Consider the following 18624-nt stretch of genomic DNA (forward strand, 5'->3'; position numbering starts at 1 on the left):
TTTTTTTTTTTTTTTAAAAAGGTTTATTCTCCAGCTGTCCGTATCCAAAAACTCAACATTTTCCTTAGTGAAAATGTACAAGGAAGTTGTTGAAGAGCATGTAATGAGGATGGATTGTGATAAGGTGGTAGAAAATCACAGCAAGGGAGAACTCATATCTGATGGATCTGAATTTGAGCTGTTGAGGGGTTATGCAGACCTATTGGAGGAATTTTGGTTGGCATTATTTTCAAAGGGAAGGTTTGCAAGGTGGCTGTGAGACTTGTTATACTGCATGGTTTGGAGATATGACACAAGAGAGGCAAGTTGAGATGGTTTAGACATGTGCAGAGAAGGTATAATAAATATGTATTAATGCAAAGGATGCTGAATATGGAGCTGCCAGGCAGGAGGAAAAGAGGAAGACCACAGAGAAGATTCATGGATGAAGTGAAGGAGGAAATGCAGATGGCTGGTGTGAGAAAGAATTCAAGGGAGACGGCGAGATGAAGACAGATGATCTGCTGTGGTGACCCCTACTGGGAGCAACCAGAAGAGGACTCTTTAAAAGTCTATGGCAAAAAGGATCTGAAATTTCTTCCATATACTTGTATGGTTTGTATTTTTCATTATTAAAACTATATAAGATTAAAACAACATTTTAAGGAATGTGTAGCAGTGCTTTAGGCCTTAATGTAAAATCTTTATTGTGGCTCAAGCGTTCATAGTGCTGTCTTATCTCAGTCCTGAGCTGTTCAATGTTGGACTTTTCTTTGACAGCGCTTACAAAAACCAGCTCACGTCACCTGCTAGTCCCGCCCACAGCGTGACGTAGCCCTTTCCTTCCTCGTCTCCGCTGCTAGTAAAGTTAGCAGTAGCACCTTTTAGCCTCCAGCAGCTGTCGGTGGCAGTCAGTCAGCCAGCCTGTCAGTTCGAGTGGCGGTGTGTGTTTGTGCGAGTATAAATCCCCCCTCTTTATTTACCCTCCCGTAGAAAAACCGAGGGCGGCCGGGTTGTTTCTTCGGGAGCCAGCTTGCTTCACCTCTGCGGGCCACCTGCGATAAAAAATATTGTTGTCCTCTCCGTCACGACAGGAAGAAGCCCTGGGACATGGCCAGACCAGAACAAGTCCTGTTGCTGGAGCCACAACACGAACTGAAATTCAGAGGTAACCGAAGAAGCGGAGGGCAGGGCCGAGCTTAGGTAGCTAACACAGGAGGCGTTGTAAATGAGAGCCAGTATTTCGATTTCTGCCCTACCGAGTAGTGGAACGTGCCATTCGTTGTATATGCTGTGGTAAAACGAGAGGGATATAGCTGTTAGCTGTAGTCTACATTGTGTGTACGACAGTTGTGCGGTGACAGGTGAAACGACACTGTGCGACGGTGCTAACGAGCTCGCTGGAGTAGCATCCAGCTAATCTCACTAGCAACAAGGCAAACTGCTAGCTGTCATTGCAGCGTCAGGGCAGGCCCGCCGCACCGTTTCTGTAATTCTCTCATTTGCTTGTCATACTTTCTCTTTTATACTCTGACAGCATTGGAAACACCTCGATTTGATCTAATGGTTCAGTTAAGCTTCCCCTTCGGTGTCGTTTCTACCGCCCAACTGCAAAGAATTCCCTATTCTAGCATTTTCTACGATCAGGGTGTCATTGCTTATCCTTATTACCATGCTATTTCACAATATTATAAGCTAGCCGGCAGGAGATTTGGCGTTTTCTCCCACTGTGCAACCCGAATTCCTTTACAGCTTTTCTGTATCCAAGCACAATGATTATGAAATTACGGACTGAGCTGCAGTGCCAGCGGTAATGATTATTTTCTTGGATAATTACCTTGGTGTGTCATTTTTGCTGCAGAAATGGGTCAAGTGAGGGCCTAGGGTGGTGGTATCAGTTTGAAGTGGGCTGTTCACTGATTGATTATTGCAGGGCTTTGGAGAAGAGCCATACACCCACTCTGTTACTGATGCACACTTGCATCAACATCAGTTTCCAAAACCACGCTTAAGCTGTCAAGAAAAGTGTGAGAGACCTAATTGCTACAGAGACAAAAGGAAAACATTAGCACTTAAGACACCCATCTAGTAATTTTTCTACAGCATCCAACGTTTGGCTGAGGGCGTGGCATGAATTATAAACACGTGCACACTTTGCTGCTCTCACCACTGTTTTAATGTTTAATTTGCTCTGTTTGTGGCAGGCTCTGTAAAACCCCTAAAAAAAAATCTGCTCTCATATTGATGTTTGCAGGAATGGTTTTTTACATTGTGTATATTTGCACTTTTACTTGGGAGAATCTTTGTGCACCCACCGTTTTCTTTCTTCTTAGTAGCCCAAGTGACAAACAAATGCTGCATTTATGCCCAAACTACGAGACATGTGTAAATTCACCCACATGCTCGCACGCACACTCAAGTCACTGCATTTCTTTCTTTCTCATCCTCAGGCCCATTTACAGATGTTGTCACCGCCACCCTGAAGCTGACCAACCCCACAGATAGAAATGTGTGTTTCAAAGTCAAGACGACCGCACCTCGCAGATACTGTGTGCGCCCAAACAGTGGCATCATTGACGCTGGAACCTCCATAAATGTTTCTGGTAAGGGTTTTTGCATCTTTTTGCCATCCAGAAAAGTTGGTAAAGCTGTGAACCTAATGTAGAAGTTCAAAGGCTTATACTGATCCATTTTTGCCTAACTCTGTAATTAAGATTAGCTTATTGGGCTTAATGGAAGTAAAACTATATTGAGTTGTCATAATTTAAGTGCTAGATAAAGTGTAATATACTTACATTTAATGGCGTCAGATATGGAACCGTAGTGCTGAACTAGCAGCAACCGTGTATTGTGTTGCAGCACGCAAATAAAGCGTCTCGCCTGCACTACCTGTAATGGATACTGCAGTCACTACCTGAGTTTATAATTACATCATGCTTGGAGACATTTTACACACATGCCTCCTTATGACTTTCCCAATAATCTGTCTAATCTGCACATAACTATTATATTTAAATTAAAAAAAATTTTTTTTAAAAAAAGACGACTTGTTTCTGGCAACTAAAGTGGTTTCTGTCTCCTGCAGTTATCATTTTCTTTTTTATTCTTTCATTTTTATTTCTTATTTTTTTGGGAGGGTGGTATAATTTACTCAAAGTTTAAATTTTTGTAAACATTTTATTCACATCATAAGATGGAAAAGTGTCAAATGTTTAGCCGTGAGACATTTTACTACCTCATGAATAAGATGAGTTCAGTTCGAATTTGATGCCAGCAACACATAAAATTTTTTTAAAAGACATCACGTCCTCTGAACTAAAGCGAAAAGTGCTTATACATGACTCTACTGGTATTCGGGGTGTATTTGTCCCTATAAAATTGGAAGCTTGTACTACTTGAAAGACACAATAAGTCCTGAAAGGTACATACAAGCTTTAGAGCAACATATTCATCTAGAAGTCGTCTTTTTCAAGGAAGGCCTTGCATATTTCAGCGAGACAATAAAACACAGCATACTTCAGCTATCATAACAGCAAAAGAGTCCAAGTGCTGAACTAGCCTGTCTGCAGTCCAGACCTTTTACCAGCCAAAAACAGCAAGAAGCTTATAACAGACAAGAATGGGACACTATTACTCCCCTGAAAGTCCAGCAACTGGTCCCATTTCCTCTGTTTTTATGGGCTGTTGTTAAAAGAAGAGGGAATGGTAAACCACAGTAAACATGGCTCTGTCCCAACTTTTTTGAGACATGTTGCTACAAATTCTTCAAATTCAGCGATTTCCTTCAAATTCAAAATCGCTAGTATTTTTCTTGACATTGTACATTTTTTTCCATTTTCAACGTGTGATGTGTTCTCTGTGTTCTATTGGTTTATGAGACATGCAAATGCTGGTTTCTTCGTTCTGTCTTTGTTTTTGCCCACAGTTATGCTACAGCCTTTTGACTATGACCCCAATGAAAAGAGTAAACACAAATTCATGGTGCAGTCCATGCTGGCTCCATATGACATGACTGACATGGAAGGAGTTGTGAGTACCTGAGCATACTATTTTCCTTTTTTTGGGGGGAGGGTATTTTATTACTGGAGAATCTGAAGGGTTTAAATTTCTTACATTACCTCTCGGCCCTGAGTTTTGTTTTGTTTATTTGCGTTAGCAGCATCTGTGTCTTCCAGAAGTCTATCTTCAGCTGAACACTTGAATAATGTAGCTCACTCAATGTATTTGTCTCATTCTGCAAAAGCTATTTCAAAACTGTTTGACAAATGTATACATTTTTATGCACCTCCCTAAGCCTGAAAATGTAAAGCAGGGCATTTCTGTTGAGAATTTACTTTGAAGTATGGATATTAGTGAAAAATGAATTTATGTGATACAAAAAAAGAAAAATCTAAAGGTTCTCTTTTTCATTTTCTTGTCAACAGTGGAAGGAGGCAAAGCCTGAAGAGCTGATGGATTCAAAGTTGAGATGTGCATTTGAGATGCCTCTAGAAAATGACAAAACTGTAAGTGTTTCTCTTCACTTCAGCATTTGCCACATCACTTTAAACAATCACATTTTATCACACCCCCAATGAGCTACACAAACGGTTGTTCCACTGTGTACTTCATTGATTTAAGTACATAATAATAGCTGTCTGTAGTAAGAGATTATATGCTGACTGAGTATTTAGTGGGACCTGTTGTGACAGAAAAGTTGTAAGCAGTAATCTGGCTGAAAGCACGGGCACCCCACCAAGCTGCTGCCCAAACCTTCTGTTTGAGAGGAGGCAGCCAATCAAAAGAAGGTTGGCTAAAACAGAGTGCAGCATTAAAAGGTGAGGAGCTAAAAGGGCTCGTTTCAGACAGTGGATCAACTGTTTGACTGTGCCAAGGCCAAGTATAAGATGAATAAGGAATATTTCGATTTGTAAATCATGTCGAGCTCTAGCAGCAACATTGAATAACAGTATGGAGCTGAAAACAAGCACAATAGGTCCCCTTCAAAGAATAAAATCAGACTAAACCATTTAATTTCTGTTTCAGTGGAGTAGTAGTTTTTAGTTTTTTCCTTCTGTGAGCATTTTTTTTTTTTTTTTTTAAGTCTTGTATCCATCAGCTACACATCACTGTATCACCCATCTCGTGATTTTATTTTGTTTCGTGATTTGTTTCCACTTTAATCTCCATGCTTTGTCTTTGCATGTCCCCTCGTTCCTTTTTTTTCTTCCACTCTCATCCCACCGACCACTCCCCATCTTCACTCTCTCTCCACAGCATGAGAGTGAAATCATCAAAACTGTGTCTTCCTCTGCCTCTGTTAAGACTGAGCACTCTGTCCTGCCCAAGTCAGCCAGCGCTTCGCTGGATGATGGAGAAGTGAAGAAGATCATGGAGGAGTGCAAGCGACTGCAGATGGAAGTGCAGAGGCTACGGGAAGAAAACAAACAGATCAGGGTGAGACGCGCTAAAACAAATAAGAGCCTGTGTGTCTGTCTCATATTCCAGTCAGACTTGTATTTTCTGCTCTAGCTCATCTTCTCTTGTGCTAACAGAAGAAGCATTGCTGTGGAGTTTACTCTTAAATATAGGAGGAACAAGACCAAGTCTGAAATAAAAAAAAAAACTGAAATAAAATGTTTTATTGCAGGAAATATATTTTGACTAGTGCAACTAGTGCTGCACTACATTAACGTGAAGCAGAGAATGAAATGACTCAATGACTGCCTGAGTTTTCTCAAAGTATTTTTGTCATTGCTCGAGTCCAGAGAATTGTCCCTAGACAGCATCTAAGTAAGGAAAGGAACTGCATTCAGAACAGGCCTACGTCAGACTTGTCAGTGAGGATTTTAAAGAAACCTCATTTAATTACTGACAACTTGAAGCCATTAGAGATGCATTAGGACCGTGAAACAGAATGAAAAGAAGGGACCGAATGGCAGTGACCCCATCCTGTATGTGTTATGGCTCATATCATTGTCAGCTCTTTACGCTGATTCTTGTGAATTTCTTTTCTGTTATGTGTACATGTTTACCAGCCTATAAATCATAAACCTGAATAGGTTAATTACTACAAAATTACAAGTAAAGGTGATTTTGAGCAATGTTTAAAACTACACTTCTACGCGATCACTGTAGCAAAGTTTTGCTAGAAGTTACACTTTAACACTCTCTTTAATATGAATAATAGGGGATTTTAATTGGAAACATAGAAATTAAGATGGAGATTACTGCGGAGGCAAGTCAGTACTTTACCTTAAAGGAATGAACAACCACACCTGCCATTCCCAGCGATGCAAATATCCAGGAAGATTTCCCTCTCTCTCAAATAATGCTGTCCAATCGTATAGACACACCAGATAGCAAGTAAAGTCTTGCCAGTTCTTGCAACTTAGACCCTCTGGTGACCATTAAAGTGTACTTGTAACATGGATATAAACCTAAACATTATGTTTTATTTAGATGCGTAAAAACAACATACATTTACGAACCGGCCTTGGTCACGAAGTTTCTAAATACAAATGCACTGAAAAAGAAAAAGTAATTTTTATTTGATGTTGTATTTTTAATCACTCAAAATACTACAAACCATAGGTAGTTTCAGGAAAATTAAACCAGTCGTCTAGGAGGAGTGTGGGAACAAACATACAGTCATACATGATATACAATCATCATACTGGGTGTATCATAGCAACAGCAGTGGCTACAGTGACTCCAGACACGCTTGCAAAAGTATGGGACAAGTTTGGCTGTGGTATGGACAAATGCCGTGCATGGAGAGGGGGACACATTGAGCATTTGTGAAAATTGTATGTTTTGTATGTAAAGCTTTATATTCGGGCATAAAATTTCCCGCAAGCTTCCTTGTCCTTTTGATATCGGTATTGTTATTATCTGTGATTTCTTTTCTTTTTTTTTGATTTTTTTTTTTCATTTTTTTGTTTTTGTTTTCTGTAGTTTGATAATAATTAAAAAAATTCTGACAGCACTTGAAGGCAGCAGTGTTATAGCTGCTTGCAAAAGAAAAGCAAAACTGTTCACTATGCTGGCTCTTTGTTAAATGATGGAAAATGATCCTGGTGTAAACATTGTTTAAAAATCCAGTAATGACATATTTATTTTTATATCAGATTTTTGATAAGCTATCATTGAGATGCGGAGTGACAAATTCTACCAAATTAAAAGTCAACTTATAAGTCAACTTGTATTTCTGACTCCTCGTCTTCATCACAGGAGGATGACGGTCTGCGGAAGAGAAAGGTGACACCAGTGGCCACCGCTCACTCCTCCTCCACCATGGCCACCACAGCCGTGAGGGACGAAGGCCTAAGCACCCGCGTGCTGGCGTTCTGCGTGCTCTTCTTTGTGATTGGAGTCATCATTGGCAAGCTGGCCCTGTAGGGACACAGACGGACAGAGCACAGTGACAGACGGACGGATAGACCGCGTGCTTGGGAGGACGCGTGTCAGCAACGGCGACGGGGATGTCTTCTGGGTTTATGTTGATCTGTTTCTTTCTTTTTTTTAAACATTTAAGGCAATATCATGATGGTTTGGTGTAAAAAGAAAACGAAAGAAGGCTATCCCAAGTTAAACCATGAGTGCGAGCATTTTTGTCACAGGTCCTTTTTTCTTTTTCTTTTTTTTCTTTTTCTTTTTCTTTCTTTTTTTTTTTTTTAATCTGTTCTTTCCGTCCATCTCTCTTCCTTAAATGATCTTCCTTAACTTGCACAGGTAACAGTTAGTCGTGTGTTTAAGTGGCTTCACTCTGGCTGAATGTCTAAAGTCTTTCATTGATTTGCAAGTTTTCATAAGTTGCTCACACACATTGTCTGTTTAAAAAAAAAAAAAAAAGAAAAAAAAAGCTCTAACCCTCTTCTGATAATCTCTTCCACTTATTAATCTGCAAGGAGAGGTGAACACAGTTGATCAGTGAAAGACTGTTTTATTTTTTTTTCTTTCCTTTCTCTCTAGACTCAAGCTTCATGTATTGTCCTCTAAAGAGTTTGGGGTTTTAAAAAGAAAAGAAAAAGCCAGGAGAGAGAGTGTGTGTGTGTGTGTGTGTGTGTGTGTGTGTGTGTGTGTGTGTGTGTGTGTGTGTGTGTGTGTGTGTGTTTATTTTGCCTCCTGCAGGAGCAGTGATGTGTCGGACTGTGTGACTGTTTTTATGCGAGGAGACCACAGACGGTGAGGCTCACAGGCTGTGAAGAGGGCTGGTTTAAAAATGAATAAATAATCCAAACAGATTTCTTGTATTCAGCAAAAATGGGGGTGTTTGTTGAAAATCTAATTGAATATTTGGATGATTTAGTGTAATCCAGACCAAGGAATCTGTAGAAATTCAGTAAAATCATGACTCAGTAAATTCACAATTATGACTTCAAAAAAAGTGTTCTGTATTGTGATTTATATTTTATTTTTTGGCTTCTTTTTTTGTTGTTTGTTTGTTTCAGAAACAAAGCTGTAATTTACATCTTCATGCTTGGTTTTTGTTTTATTTTTTTTTATTTTTTTTTGTTTGTTTGTTAATTACTTCCTCAGGTTTGCACACAGTGACGCTGAACAGAAAAAAATAAATAAAAAGCCTAATTTCTGACTACAAAGCTGTGGACAGGTCATGCAAAACCGACTCTTACTTATCCATACACATCAGAGTATGTAATACGAGTTCTGACCAGTCTATTGAATTTTGCCCATGGTGCATTGACTTTGCGCCCTCTGGTGTATTACAGCAGTTGTTTGCCTTTTTTTTTTTTTTTTGTTTCTCTTCTTCCTCTCGTGTTGTCATGTAGACACTTTGCTTCTGTTGTTTAAAATATTCAAATGCACTATTCTCACGTGTGCACTCTGTAGTCTGCATGGAATGACCTGAATTTATTATGATTATTTTATTTTTTGAGTGTTGAAAAATCCATGTTAGCAAAACCAACAAACAAAAAAATACTGTCTTTTCCAAAAGGGACCATCTTGAGTCTGGTTATCAGTTTGTGTGTGTGTGTTTTTGTTTCCTTTGCCGTCACCTTTTCCGTTTGTGTCCTGTTGAGTTCTGGTGGTTGTGAGATAACACAGCTGTATTATCTTGGCCATCACATGACCATCTCGGCTGATTCATTTCTTCAAAAGTTAAAAAAAAAACAATGAATATCTGCTTATTTGCATGGGGCTGGGCGGGGAGGGGGTCAGATATGTCTGGATGTGGGCAGCTGTGAGAGGACTGACCTGTGAATACACACTACATTAAAGGATTTAAAAACGACAAAGGCATCAGCGCTTCAGACCACACCTGCAGATACAGTCACAACAATGTAATCACACAGTAATTGGATACTCTTTTTGTATGTAAATAAAAATTAAAGACTCAAAAGATAACTGGCAAAGTTATTAACATACTGTACTAAAGGAAGAAAATAAACAGCCACCATGGATGATGTAGCATCATAATGAATTAAAATACATAAACCCCCCAACTGTCTGGTTCTGTGAAAGGTTTCTTTTTTTTCCCTTTCAGTTAAGAATGCAATCTGGGAAGCATGGTGTGCATATCCCTGTAACTGCTAATACTTTGATACTTGAATAGCAGGACAAAAAAAAATCTGTACAGCTGCAAAAATACTGCCTTTACTTGTTGTTTGGGGACGGTTCATTAAGTACGAAAGCACAACAGCTGCTAAACTCAAAAGAGGAAAAACTATTGTTATTATTATTAATATATTCCTTGTTAAAGAAGAGTGATTGAAGAATTAAAGAGGATTAAAAGCAGTTGTCAGGCAGATGGCGACAGAGAACCAACAGGTAACGCCCCTCATTCGCCGGGCAGAATGACGTCAGTGGGCCTAATCCAGGAAGTGGAAAAACATCAACAACCCTTACAGGGTCCAGGTTAAGGCGAAGTGTCCGAGTAGCTTAGCAGAGACGTAGCTTTAGCTTTATTTTATAAGATATCTCGCATTTGTGTTTTGTCTTTATAGTAAGCGCTGTGTAATATCCCAGACATGTCGGTGTTTGGCAAGATATTTGGAGGAGGAGGAAAATCGGGAAAGGGACCGAGTCCACAGGAGGCGATCCAAAAACTCCGGGAGACCGAGGAGATGCTAACCAAGAAACAGGAATTTTTAGAGAAGAAGATCGAACAGGAGCTGCAGACCGCAAAGAAAAACGGCACAAAGAACAAAAGAGGTGACACGCCGCGAGGGGTTTTTCGTAGTTTCTTCTCTTGCTTGTTAGATTTTTGTTGTCAGCAACCTCAAGCTAACCGTTAGCTAGCCCGTTAGCTGGGTTGGCTAACTTTCCCGAGGTGTCGTAACTGCTGGCAGCCTCATCCAGCGTCTTTACCACGGCCATGGCTGCCAGCCTGGATGGGCGGCTGTCTAGCTGTGTGACTGACTTCATTATGTGATCACCGTTAACTTATGGCCCCGCGGGGACGCTAGCCTTGGCCTTTGCCAATATTCGAGTTTTCTTTTGACTCATAGGTGGTCGTTTAAAAATCAGGAGACCTGGTTGAAGGTGTGGTGTGTATATAGACTGTTAGGTATGATGTTGCAAATATAGCGGCAATAAAGATATCGACCCAGTTAGCCAGGACAAGGGTTGAGCACGTGTTATAAGTGTCAGAGAGGTGGGCGTGTTTGCACCTTGATCAGATGTCCGTATAAAAACCCGTGGACCTCCAGCAGGTCCCACAGTCTCTTTACAGATGATTACGTGAGCCGACCACAGCTTGGGGCTCATTATAAGTTAACTGTAATACAAGTTGACCAGGTTCTACCACAACGTGGAACCAACCATATAGATTTGTACATGTGTATTGTTCTTGTTGACATCGAGCACATTTCTAGGGATCAGAGTAAATTTAATTTAGATCAGGATGGTTAGCGGTGTCGCCTCCCAACGAGAAGATCGCAGGTTCAAATCCAGCCAGTGTGGAGTTTCCATGTTCTCTCCGGGTTCTCCATCGCTTCCCACAGTCCAAAGACATGCATGATATTAGGTCAATTGATGATTTATGGTTGTCTGTGTTAGCTCGGTAATAGACTGGCAACCTGTCCAGGGTGTACCCCTGCTTCTCATTCTATGGTAGCTGGGATAAGTTCCAGCCAGCCCTCAGTCCCCTCCTCGCAACACCTAAATTGAATAAGTGGAAGAAGAAAAATGGATGGACAGTTAATGGCGCCACCAGATGTATTAAGTTAAAATAAAAAAAGACTTAGTGCCAATTTTTAGTCAGAATACTGCAGTGTATGGTACATTAGCTAATCACTTCCTTCTTCTGATCCACAAAGTTCACAGAATGACTCAGCGTAGCACAACCTTCTCTGACAGGATCAGTATAGCCTATCAGGTTTCAGGGGTTGTTGTCATCTGACCTCTTTGGCTGATTAATTACTCTCCAGGTTTTCCATTAGTCTTCACGCAGGCTGTATTTGACTGTCTTTCGTATTGCTAAAACTGTCACTAATGTGGTCGAATAATCAGCAGTGAATTATCTAGGTTCACAGAGTAGTGCTGACTAACAGGAAAGACAGCCTGATTGGGTAGTAACACAAATATTTGCTGTGTTAAAGTACCATTATTCACTGTTTCTCTCCATTGACACTAAATGGTGTTTCAAGGCCAATCTGTTCATTCTGACTCTCCCCACCCCCCACCCCACTCCCTGTCTTTGGATCCTCAGCGGCACTTCAGGCCTTGAAAAGAAAGAAGCGGTACGAGAAGCAGCTCGAGCAGATCGATGGGACGCTGTCCACCATCGAATTCCAGCGGGAGGCTCTGGAGAACGCCAACACCAACACTGAAGTGCTCAAAAACATGGGCTTCGCTGCCAAGGCCATGAAGTCTGCTCATGAAAACATGTAAGAGCGAGCACCGAGGCATGATCGATTGGACTGGGACGAAACCTCTCTGCACAGATTATATTTGCAACTTCCTTTTTGTTACTGAGACTAAAGCAAGCGTAAAGAAGATTCAGTCAGTTCTGAAATGATCAGAAATTTTACAAGGAGGCTTTGCTGATAATGAAATGCATATAATTTCACCAACATGCAGTAATCCTTTCTTTTATGCATTTATTTCAGTCAGTATCTGTAAAATGTAACCATAAAAAAGTGTATGTGGGTTTCACTGCCATGTATGTTAGAAGCCTGACATCCTCCTTAGTTTTTGCCGTAGAACTGCTCAGACATCTAATCGTCATATTTAGATTAAATAGCCTATTTTATAAAACCTATATGAGTGAATTCTCTTTTGCTCACAGTCTTTCCTTCTTATTTCAGGGACATTGACAAAGTGGATGAACTGATGCAGGACATTACAGAGCAGCAGGAACTGGCCCAGGAAATCTCTGACGCCATCTCTAAACCTGTGGGCTTTGGTGAGGAGTTTGATGAGGTAGGTGAAGCTCTTCAGGTGTTTTATGTTTACATTTGTGTGGTATATCTGTGATCTGTTAGTATTAAATATTTGTGATTCTAAGTGTTCAAGTGCCTCATTTTATTCACAGATTTTATTACCAAAAATACATAAATTGAGAGCGTAGCCAAATAAAACAGGTAATGATGATTAAAGAAAAAAGACTCAATTCTAAGCTTAAATCAAAAAAATGAAATGGTTCAGGAGGGTTAATCTGTACTTGCATCCACAGCAACGTATTGATAACTGCAGATACACACTGTTATGACCCTGGCTTGTAGGCACGTTAAAGTGTGCTTTAACCAGGATGGAGAAGGTGGAGTTGCACCTAAAAAGTTTTAATAGATTCTTTTAAAATATTTTTTTAATGTCTTTTTTCACAAAACAGCACAGGAGACAAAAAATGACTACACCCTCAGTTAAAAGAAAAAAAACTCAACCTTTGGTACCACCTCGAGATCTGTTGTCTGTACACAGAGTAGTCTATGCATGGTGCAGTTTCTACTAAACCTGGCACAATCATCAGGGTGAGGCAAGTGTCCCAGATGGAAACAAAACAAGTTACTAAGCCAGAAACAAGCAAGCACCTGTGTGTGGAGCCGAACAAGAAGCCTGAGATACATGAAATTAACAATTTAAGTGATATATATATATATATATATATATATATATATATATATAAAAGCTGAAATTGGCAGCCCCTTTTAAGACAGCTTCTGGAATAATCTGGAGCTTGATTGGAGCACAGGACTGGGGCAGCAGTCCATCAGAAAATGCAAAAGGCAGAATAATGAAGAACCAGGGACCAATCAGGAGAAGGAGTCTGCACACTAACGAGCATGCAAAGAAGTTGAACCACACAACGGAGAGAGAGTAGAGAGACACTGGGCTTTAACACACAGCCTCACACAACCACATAAACGTACAGTTACTTAAATGTGCATTTATGCATATGCTCCATACTTAGTTTATACTATATTTATGCCCTACATCTATCTAGTTGATACTGGTTTCCAGTGTCTATTCTAATCCTTTCTCATTCACATTAAACACATTTCTAAATTCTGCTGTGTTCGACCGTGAATCCTCTTGGCCACAGTGAAATCGTTCTGTCTTTTGTGTCTTTTTCTTATCTAAGGCTTCCTTCTTAATGATGGTGGGATTTTACTGTACATGACATAAGCATCTTTTCATACGCCTGACTCAGAAATATCATTACTTATCTCTTAGAGAGTTAATATTATCCCGTGTTTGGCATATGAATGTTGCACTGATAATGATATTGGGTTAACCCAGTATAGCCAAGTCTAATTATTAGTTATTATCTTTTTGCTTTTGCTGGTATGAATACGTTGGTGCTGGTCTTCATCCTTGGGGTGAATTTCTTTGCTTCTCAGGATGAGCTGCTTGCCGAGCTGGACGAGCTGGAACAGGAAGAGCTGGACAAAAATCTGCTCGAGATCGGTGGACCAGAGACCGCCCCTCTCCCCAATGTGCCTTCGACTTCATTACCTTCCAGACCTGGTAAGAACTCTGGGGTGTAACCATTTGCATTGCATTTTTTACGCTGTTCGCAGGATATACAAACTGTTAATTACTAACTTTCAGTGATGCGACTGCTGTAGTTTTATTTTTAGTTATATAGCACCGAATCACAACAGCGGTTTCCTCAACGAGCTTTATTTCATAGGATCTTTATCTTTATCGTCAGCTAAAGATGCTGCTATAATAAAGAAAAAACCTCAATCAGATGATCCCTTATGAGCAGGCACTTGCCCCAAAGGTTTCATGGTCAGCTTATCCAGCCCTAACTATATGCATTATCAAAAAGAAAGTTTTAAGCCTAATATTAAAAGTAGAGATAGTGTCTGAGAGCAAAGTGCTCAAATGGAATTATTATACAAGACCTTGAACATGAGGAGACGATTTTAAATTCAATCCTGGATTTATCAGGAAGCCAATGAAGATAAGCCAGTATGGGAGAAATGTGTTGTCTCTTTCTAGTCCCCGTCAGTGTTCTTGCAGCAGTATTTTGTAATAATGAATTACAATAGTACTGCCTAGAAGTGATTAATGCTGAATGAGGATTTGATGAGATCTCGATAGGATCCTCAGATCACATCTTTTATTTCTGTCCTCCTCCTCCCTCCCACAGCCAGGAAAGAGGAGGACGAGGACGACATGGAGGACCTGCAGCGCTGGGCGATGGAAGCCATGTAAATGCAGCATCCGCCACATCACACCTGCATCGGAGAGGAAAGGAACAAGAGGGAAACGAATGGACTGATGGGATGTTGTGTCTGAGTGTTTCTGTGTGTCTGAGAAGAGTGGACTGTCTACTTTATGTGTAACACTACAAAACAAAAAAAAGCAACAATGCTGTAGTCTTTCTTTTCCTTTTCCCCTTTAGAGACCCCCAAGGTGCTCAGTACAAATGAGCCCGTGAGTGGTCTGCTATACTGGACAAAGTCACCTAATATTTTTACCCTCAACTTTAATGCAGCACTTTGTGGTCCTTGTCGTGTGCCATGCTGGTGGCCACAGATTTCATGTTGCAGGGTGGTGTTATGAGCTGGATGGTGCAGTAGATGGAGTTATTCACCAAGCTGTTGTCATTGTTAACATCGCTGGATGATTTTTTTTTTTTTTTTTTTTTTTTGAGGGGGGGGGGATTTTCAAGGATGATTAATGCTTAAAAAATCGATTTCTCACTCTTCCGTTTACCTATTTGTGGCAATTTTTTTTGTGTTTTTGTTTTTCTTGACAAAATAACCCGTTGCTTCCTCGTCTTGTTAACTGCTCTGGAAATGGAGGTGCAGCTGAGTGTGTGCTGGCTGAAGAAGCTTTGAGCTGTGTGTGTTTGCCGGAATCCAAACCTCTTCTTTCATTTCAGGTTGGGTTCTTCAACCTCCTGCCGCTCGCTCCTTCTTTGCCTCTCCCCTTACCCTCCCAACCCCATCAGTGGTTCTTGTTCTTTGGTGTAAATATCCCAGCTGAGTGTGTGTGTGTTTTGGGTTTTTTTTGTTTTGTTTTTTTTTTTAAGTACACTGCATTACTGCTGCCATTGAGGGCTTTGGTTGATGCTGCGTGAAGCATGCAACGGTGGGGAAATCACGACACAGGTCACACCGCACGGCTAGTAAGAGAGATGTTTAACCTACCACTTTCATCCTCCTCTGTCTGTGTCCCACTCATAAAGGTTTTCATTTCAAAATGTATGTTTAAAAGAAAAAGGAAAAAAAGAAACTAGTAATATTAAACTATTGTCACACCTTATTAACTGCATCCAGAGGGAGATGGTGGTTTATAAAAGATTAGATTATAGCCAATCTACAACACATGCATTTCAGAGTTTAAAAGAGTTGAATTCCTTTAGTTTTTCAGCAACATGATGTACATTTTTTACATAGAAAACGTAACACGAGGACAAATGGATAAGCATGTTTGCATTTCTATGTTTTATTTATCCAGATGAGAATATTATTTGCGAATCATTAAATGGTTTTCAATTCTTTCATTGTGGTGGAAGCATTGTCTGTTCATGCGTTTGGTTTTGGTTTTGTTTTTTGGTCAAATGACTAAGTTAAGCAGATCACCAGAGAAAGAAACAAAGTGTGAGTGAAGAAAAACCTCAGCGAGTACATTTTTAGTTTAATATTAAATTGGTAACTAAAGCTTTGTTACAGAGTATTTCTAAAATCACTCCATAAACAAGACAATGAAGACAGAATCTTTTTTAACAGACGAAATGAACAATAATAATTTATTATTTTCTGGCAGATACCTTACTACCATTCAGATATCTTGTGGTGGCATGAAATATTTCCTGTATCTGTCTCTTGAGGGAGCGGCAGTTCAGTAAGTACAGGAGAGGATGGCCAGTCACTGAGCCAGCCTTCCTGATCAGTTTACTCATTATGTTGGTCTCGCCAGCTCCCCCAGCAGAACAAAGTAAAGTCCACTGTGCTCGTCACATCTACGTGATGAAAATCTCCATGATGTCGCATCACATATTGGAGCATCTCAGCTTCCTTTGGAAACTGAGATCTGTGCTGATCTTCTCTTCAGCTGTTCATGTGGACTCACAGGTACTTATAGTCCTCCACCACATCAGCGTCTTGTTCCAGGATAAGCACGGGTTGTATAGCTGGAGCTTTTTTTTCTTTCTGCATCACAAAAACACCAAAAAACAAATATTAACAAAATCTTTTTAAAGGACATTTAAAGACAAAGACGAGAGAAGTAACTGGTCTGTTCCAAAGACACTAAAACCTAAAATATGCAGCTTTTGTATTCATTCAACAAAGTTTAACTAAAGGGAAAATCAATTTGCCGTGTCACTGATCTTTTGTAGTTTTGAAAAATGGTGCCTGTTTATCAGATCTCAATGATTTTCCCTTAAAGTACAACTATTATTCTGGATATAGCACATTAGCTACATAGCGGCAAATATTTACATAATAATCAGTGGCTGTATACAGTCATTGTGACATTATGACAATCATTATGAGATCAGAAGGGGAAATACATAATAAAAGATATGCTCCAGGTTGTAAAGAAAGAATGGACTATACAGCGTTGATAGCAGGTGTTATAGACAAGTTCACCTGTGCTTTATATCAATTGTCTAAATTTGACAAGAAGAAAATGTTCAAACAAACTCCCACTGCCACTCAAAAGGAAAGTCTGATGAAACATTACCTGAGACTGGCAGGGTTATAAACAGATACCTATCCCTGCCAACCTTCCTAAGAGGCAAAAGAAACACACTTCAAAATGATAAATTATATTTTTGATTGCAATGATTTTCTAAGACAGCAATTTTACATGAAATATTTCCTGTTTGTTTTGTCAAACAGATAGTGAAACACTGGACCACATTCTTTAGGAGTGTGTTCATTTAGGTATTTGTTTACTTTCAAAGGTTCACGTCAGACTAGCAGGGTTAGAAAATCTGATGAAACATTACCTGCGACTAGCAGGGTTATAAACAGATACCTATCCCTGCCAACCTTCCTAAGAGGCAAAAGAAACACACTTCAAAATGATAAATTATTTTTTTTGATTGCAATGATTTTCTAAGACCGCAATTTAACATGAAATATTTCCTGTATCTGTCTCTTGAGGGAGCGGCAGTTCGGTAAGTATAGGAGAGGATGGCCAGTCACTGAGCCAGCCTTCCTGATCAGTTTACTCATTATGTTGGTCTCGCCAGCTCCCCCAGCAGAATAAAGTAAAGTCCACTGTGCTCGTCACATCTACGTGATGAAAATTTCCATGATGTCGCATCACATATTGGAGCATCTCAGCTTCCTTTGGAAACTGAGATCTGTGCTGATCTTCTCTTCAGCTGTTCATGTGGACTCACAGGTACTTATAGTCCTCCACCACATCAGCGTCTTGTTCCAGGATAAGCACGGGTTGTATAGCTGGAGCTTTTTTTTCTTTTCTTTCTGCATCACAAAAACACCAAAGAACAAATATTAACAAAATCTTTTTAAAGGAGATTTAAAGACAAAGACGAGAGAAGTAATTGGTTTGTTCCAAAGACACTAAATCCTAAAATATGCAGCTTTTGTATTCATTCAACAAAGTTTAACTAAAGGGAAAATCAATTTGCCGTTTCACTGATCTTTTGTAGTTTTGAAAAATGGTGCCTGTTTATCAGATCTCAATGATTTTCCCTTAAAGTACAACTATTATTCTGGATATAGCACATTAGCTACATAGCGGCAAATATTTACATAATAATCAGTGGCTGTATACAGTCATTGTGACATTATGACAATCATTATGAGATCAGAAGGTCATGTGATCATGAGATCAGAAGGGGAAATACATAATAAAAGATATGCTCCAGGTTGTAAAGAAAGAATGGACTATACAGCGTTGATAGCAGGTGTTATAGACAAGTTCACCTGTGCTTTATATCAATTGTCTAAATTTGACAAGAAGAAAATGTTCAAAAAAACTCCCACTGCCACTCAAAAGGAAAGTCTGATGAAACATTACCTGAGACTGGCAGGGTTAGAAAATCTGATGAAAGATTACCTGAGACCGGCAGGGCTAGAAAATCTGATGAAAGATTACCTGAGACTAGCAGGGTTAGAAAATCTGATGAAACATTACCTGCGACTAGCAGGGTTATAAACAGATACCTATCCCTGCCAACCTTCCTAAGAGGCAAAAGAAACACACTTCAAAATGATAAATTATTTTTTTGATTGCAATGATTTTCTAAGACAGCAATTTAACATT

The 18624-nt window shown here is 39.8% G+C and overlaps 2 protein-coding genes across 3 annotated transcripts; both read left to right on the plus strand.

The window, feature by feature from the left end:
* The first annotated feature begins 805 nt into the window (after positions 1–805).
* Positions 806–9417, plus strand: LOC134618896 (vesicle-associated membrane protein-associated protein B/C-like). Of its 2 annotated transcripts, none has more exons than XM_063464507.1 (6): positions 806–1147; positions 2430–2582; positions 3905–4008; positions 4404–4484; positions 5284–5415; positions 7192–9417. In XM_063464507.1, exons 1-6 carry the CDS (start codon positions 1090–1092, stop codon positions 7357–7359), a joined length of 696 nt encoding a protein of 231 aa, XP_063320577.1. In that variant the 5' UTR covers positions 806–1089; the 3' UTR covers positions 7360–9417. The 2 variants fall into 2 exon arrangements, with proteins under 2 accessions (XP_063320577.1, XP_063320576.1); XM_063464506.1 differs by having other exon boundaries at positions 807–1147; positions 5236–5415.
* A 382-nt stretch (positions 9418–9799) lies between these two features.
* Positions 9800–15883, plus strand: LOC134618379 (charged multivesicular body protein 4b-like). The gene is made up of 5 exons (XM_063463746.1): positions 9800–10134; positions 11633–11810; positions 12231–12345; positions 13764–13890; positions 14522–15883. Exons 1-5 carry the CDS (start codon positions 9951–9953, stop codon positions 14584–14586), a joined length of 669 nt encoding a protein of 222 aa, XP_063319816.1. The 5' UTR covers positions 9800–9950; the 3' UTR covers positions 14587–15883.
* The last annotated feature ends 2741 nt before the right edge of the window (positions 15884–18624 follow it).

Source organism: Pelmatolapia mariae, linkage group LG20 (assembly GCF_036321145.2).
Source record: "Pelmatolapia mariae isolate MD_Pm_ZW linkage group LG20, Pm_UMD_F_2, whole genome shotgun sequence".
NCBI lineage: Eukaryota > Metazoa > Chordata > Actinopteri > Cichliformes > Cichlidae > Pelmatolapia > Pelmatolapia mariae.

Excerpts from the sequence above, each read along its gene's own strand:
- LOC134618896 (XM_063464506.1), top strand. The coding sequence starts at position 1,090 with ATGGCCAGACCAGAACAAGTCCTGTTGCTGGAGCCACAACACGAACTG. Across the intron at positions 2,583-3,904 it reads AACCTCCATAAATGTTTCTG|TTATGCTACAGCCTTTTGAC; the intron begins GTAAGGGTTTTT and ends TTTTGCCCACAG. Across the intron at positions 4,485-5,235 it reads CTCTAGAAAATGACAAAACT|CATGAGAGTGAAATCATCAA; the intron begins GTAAGTGTTTCT and ends CTCTCTCCACAG.
- LOC134618379 (XM_063463746.1), top strand. The coding sequence starts at position 9,951 with ATGTCGGTGTTTGGCAAGATATTTGGAGGAGGAGGAAAATCGGGAAAG. Across the intron at positions 11,811-12,230 it reads AAGTCTGCTCATGAAAACAT|GGACATTGACAAAGTGGATG; the intron begins GTAAGAGCGAGC and ends TTCTTATTTCAG. Across the intron at positions 12,346-13,763 it reads TTGGTGAGGAGTTTGATGAG|GATGAGCTGCTTGCCGAGCT; the intron begins GTAGGTGAAGCT and ends TTTGCTTCTCAG.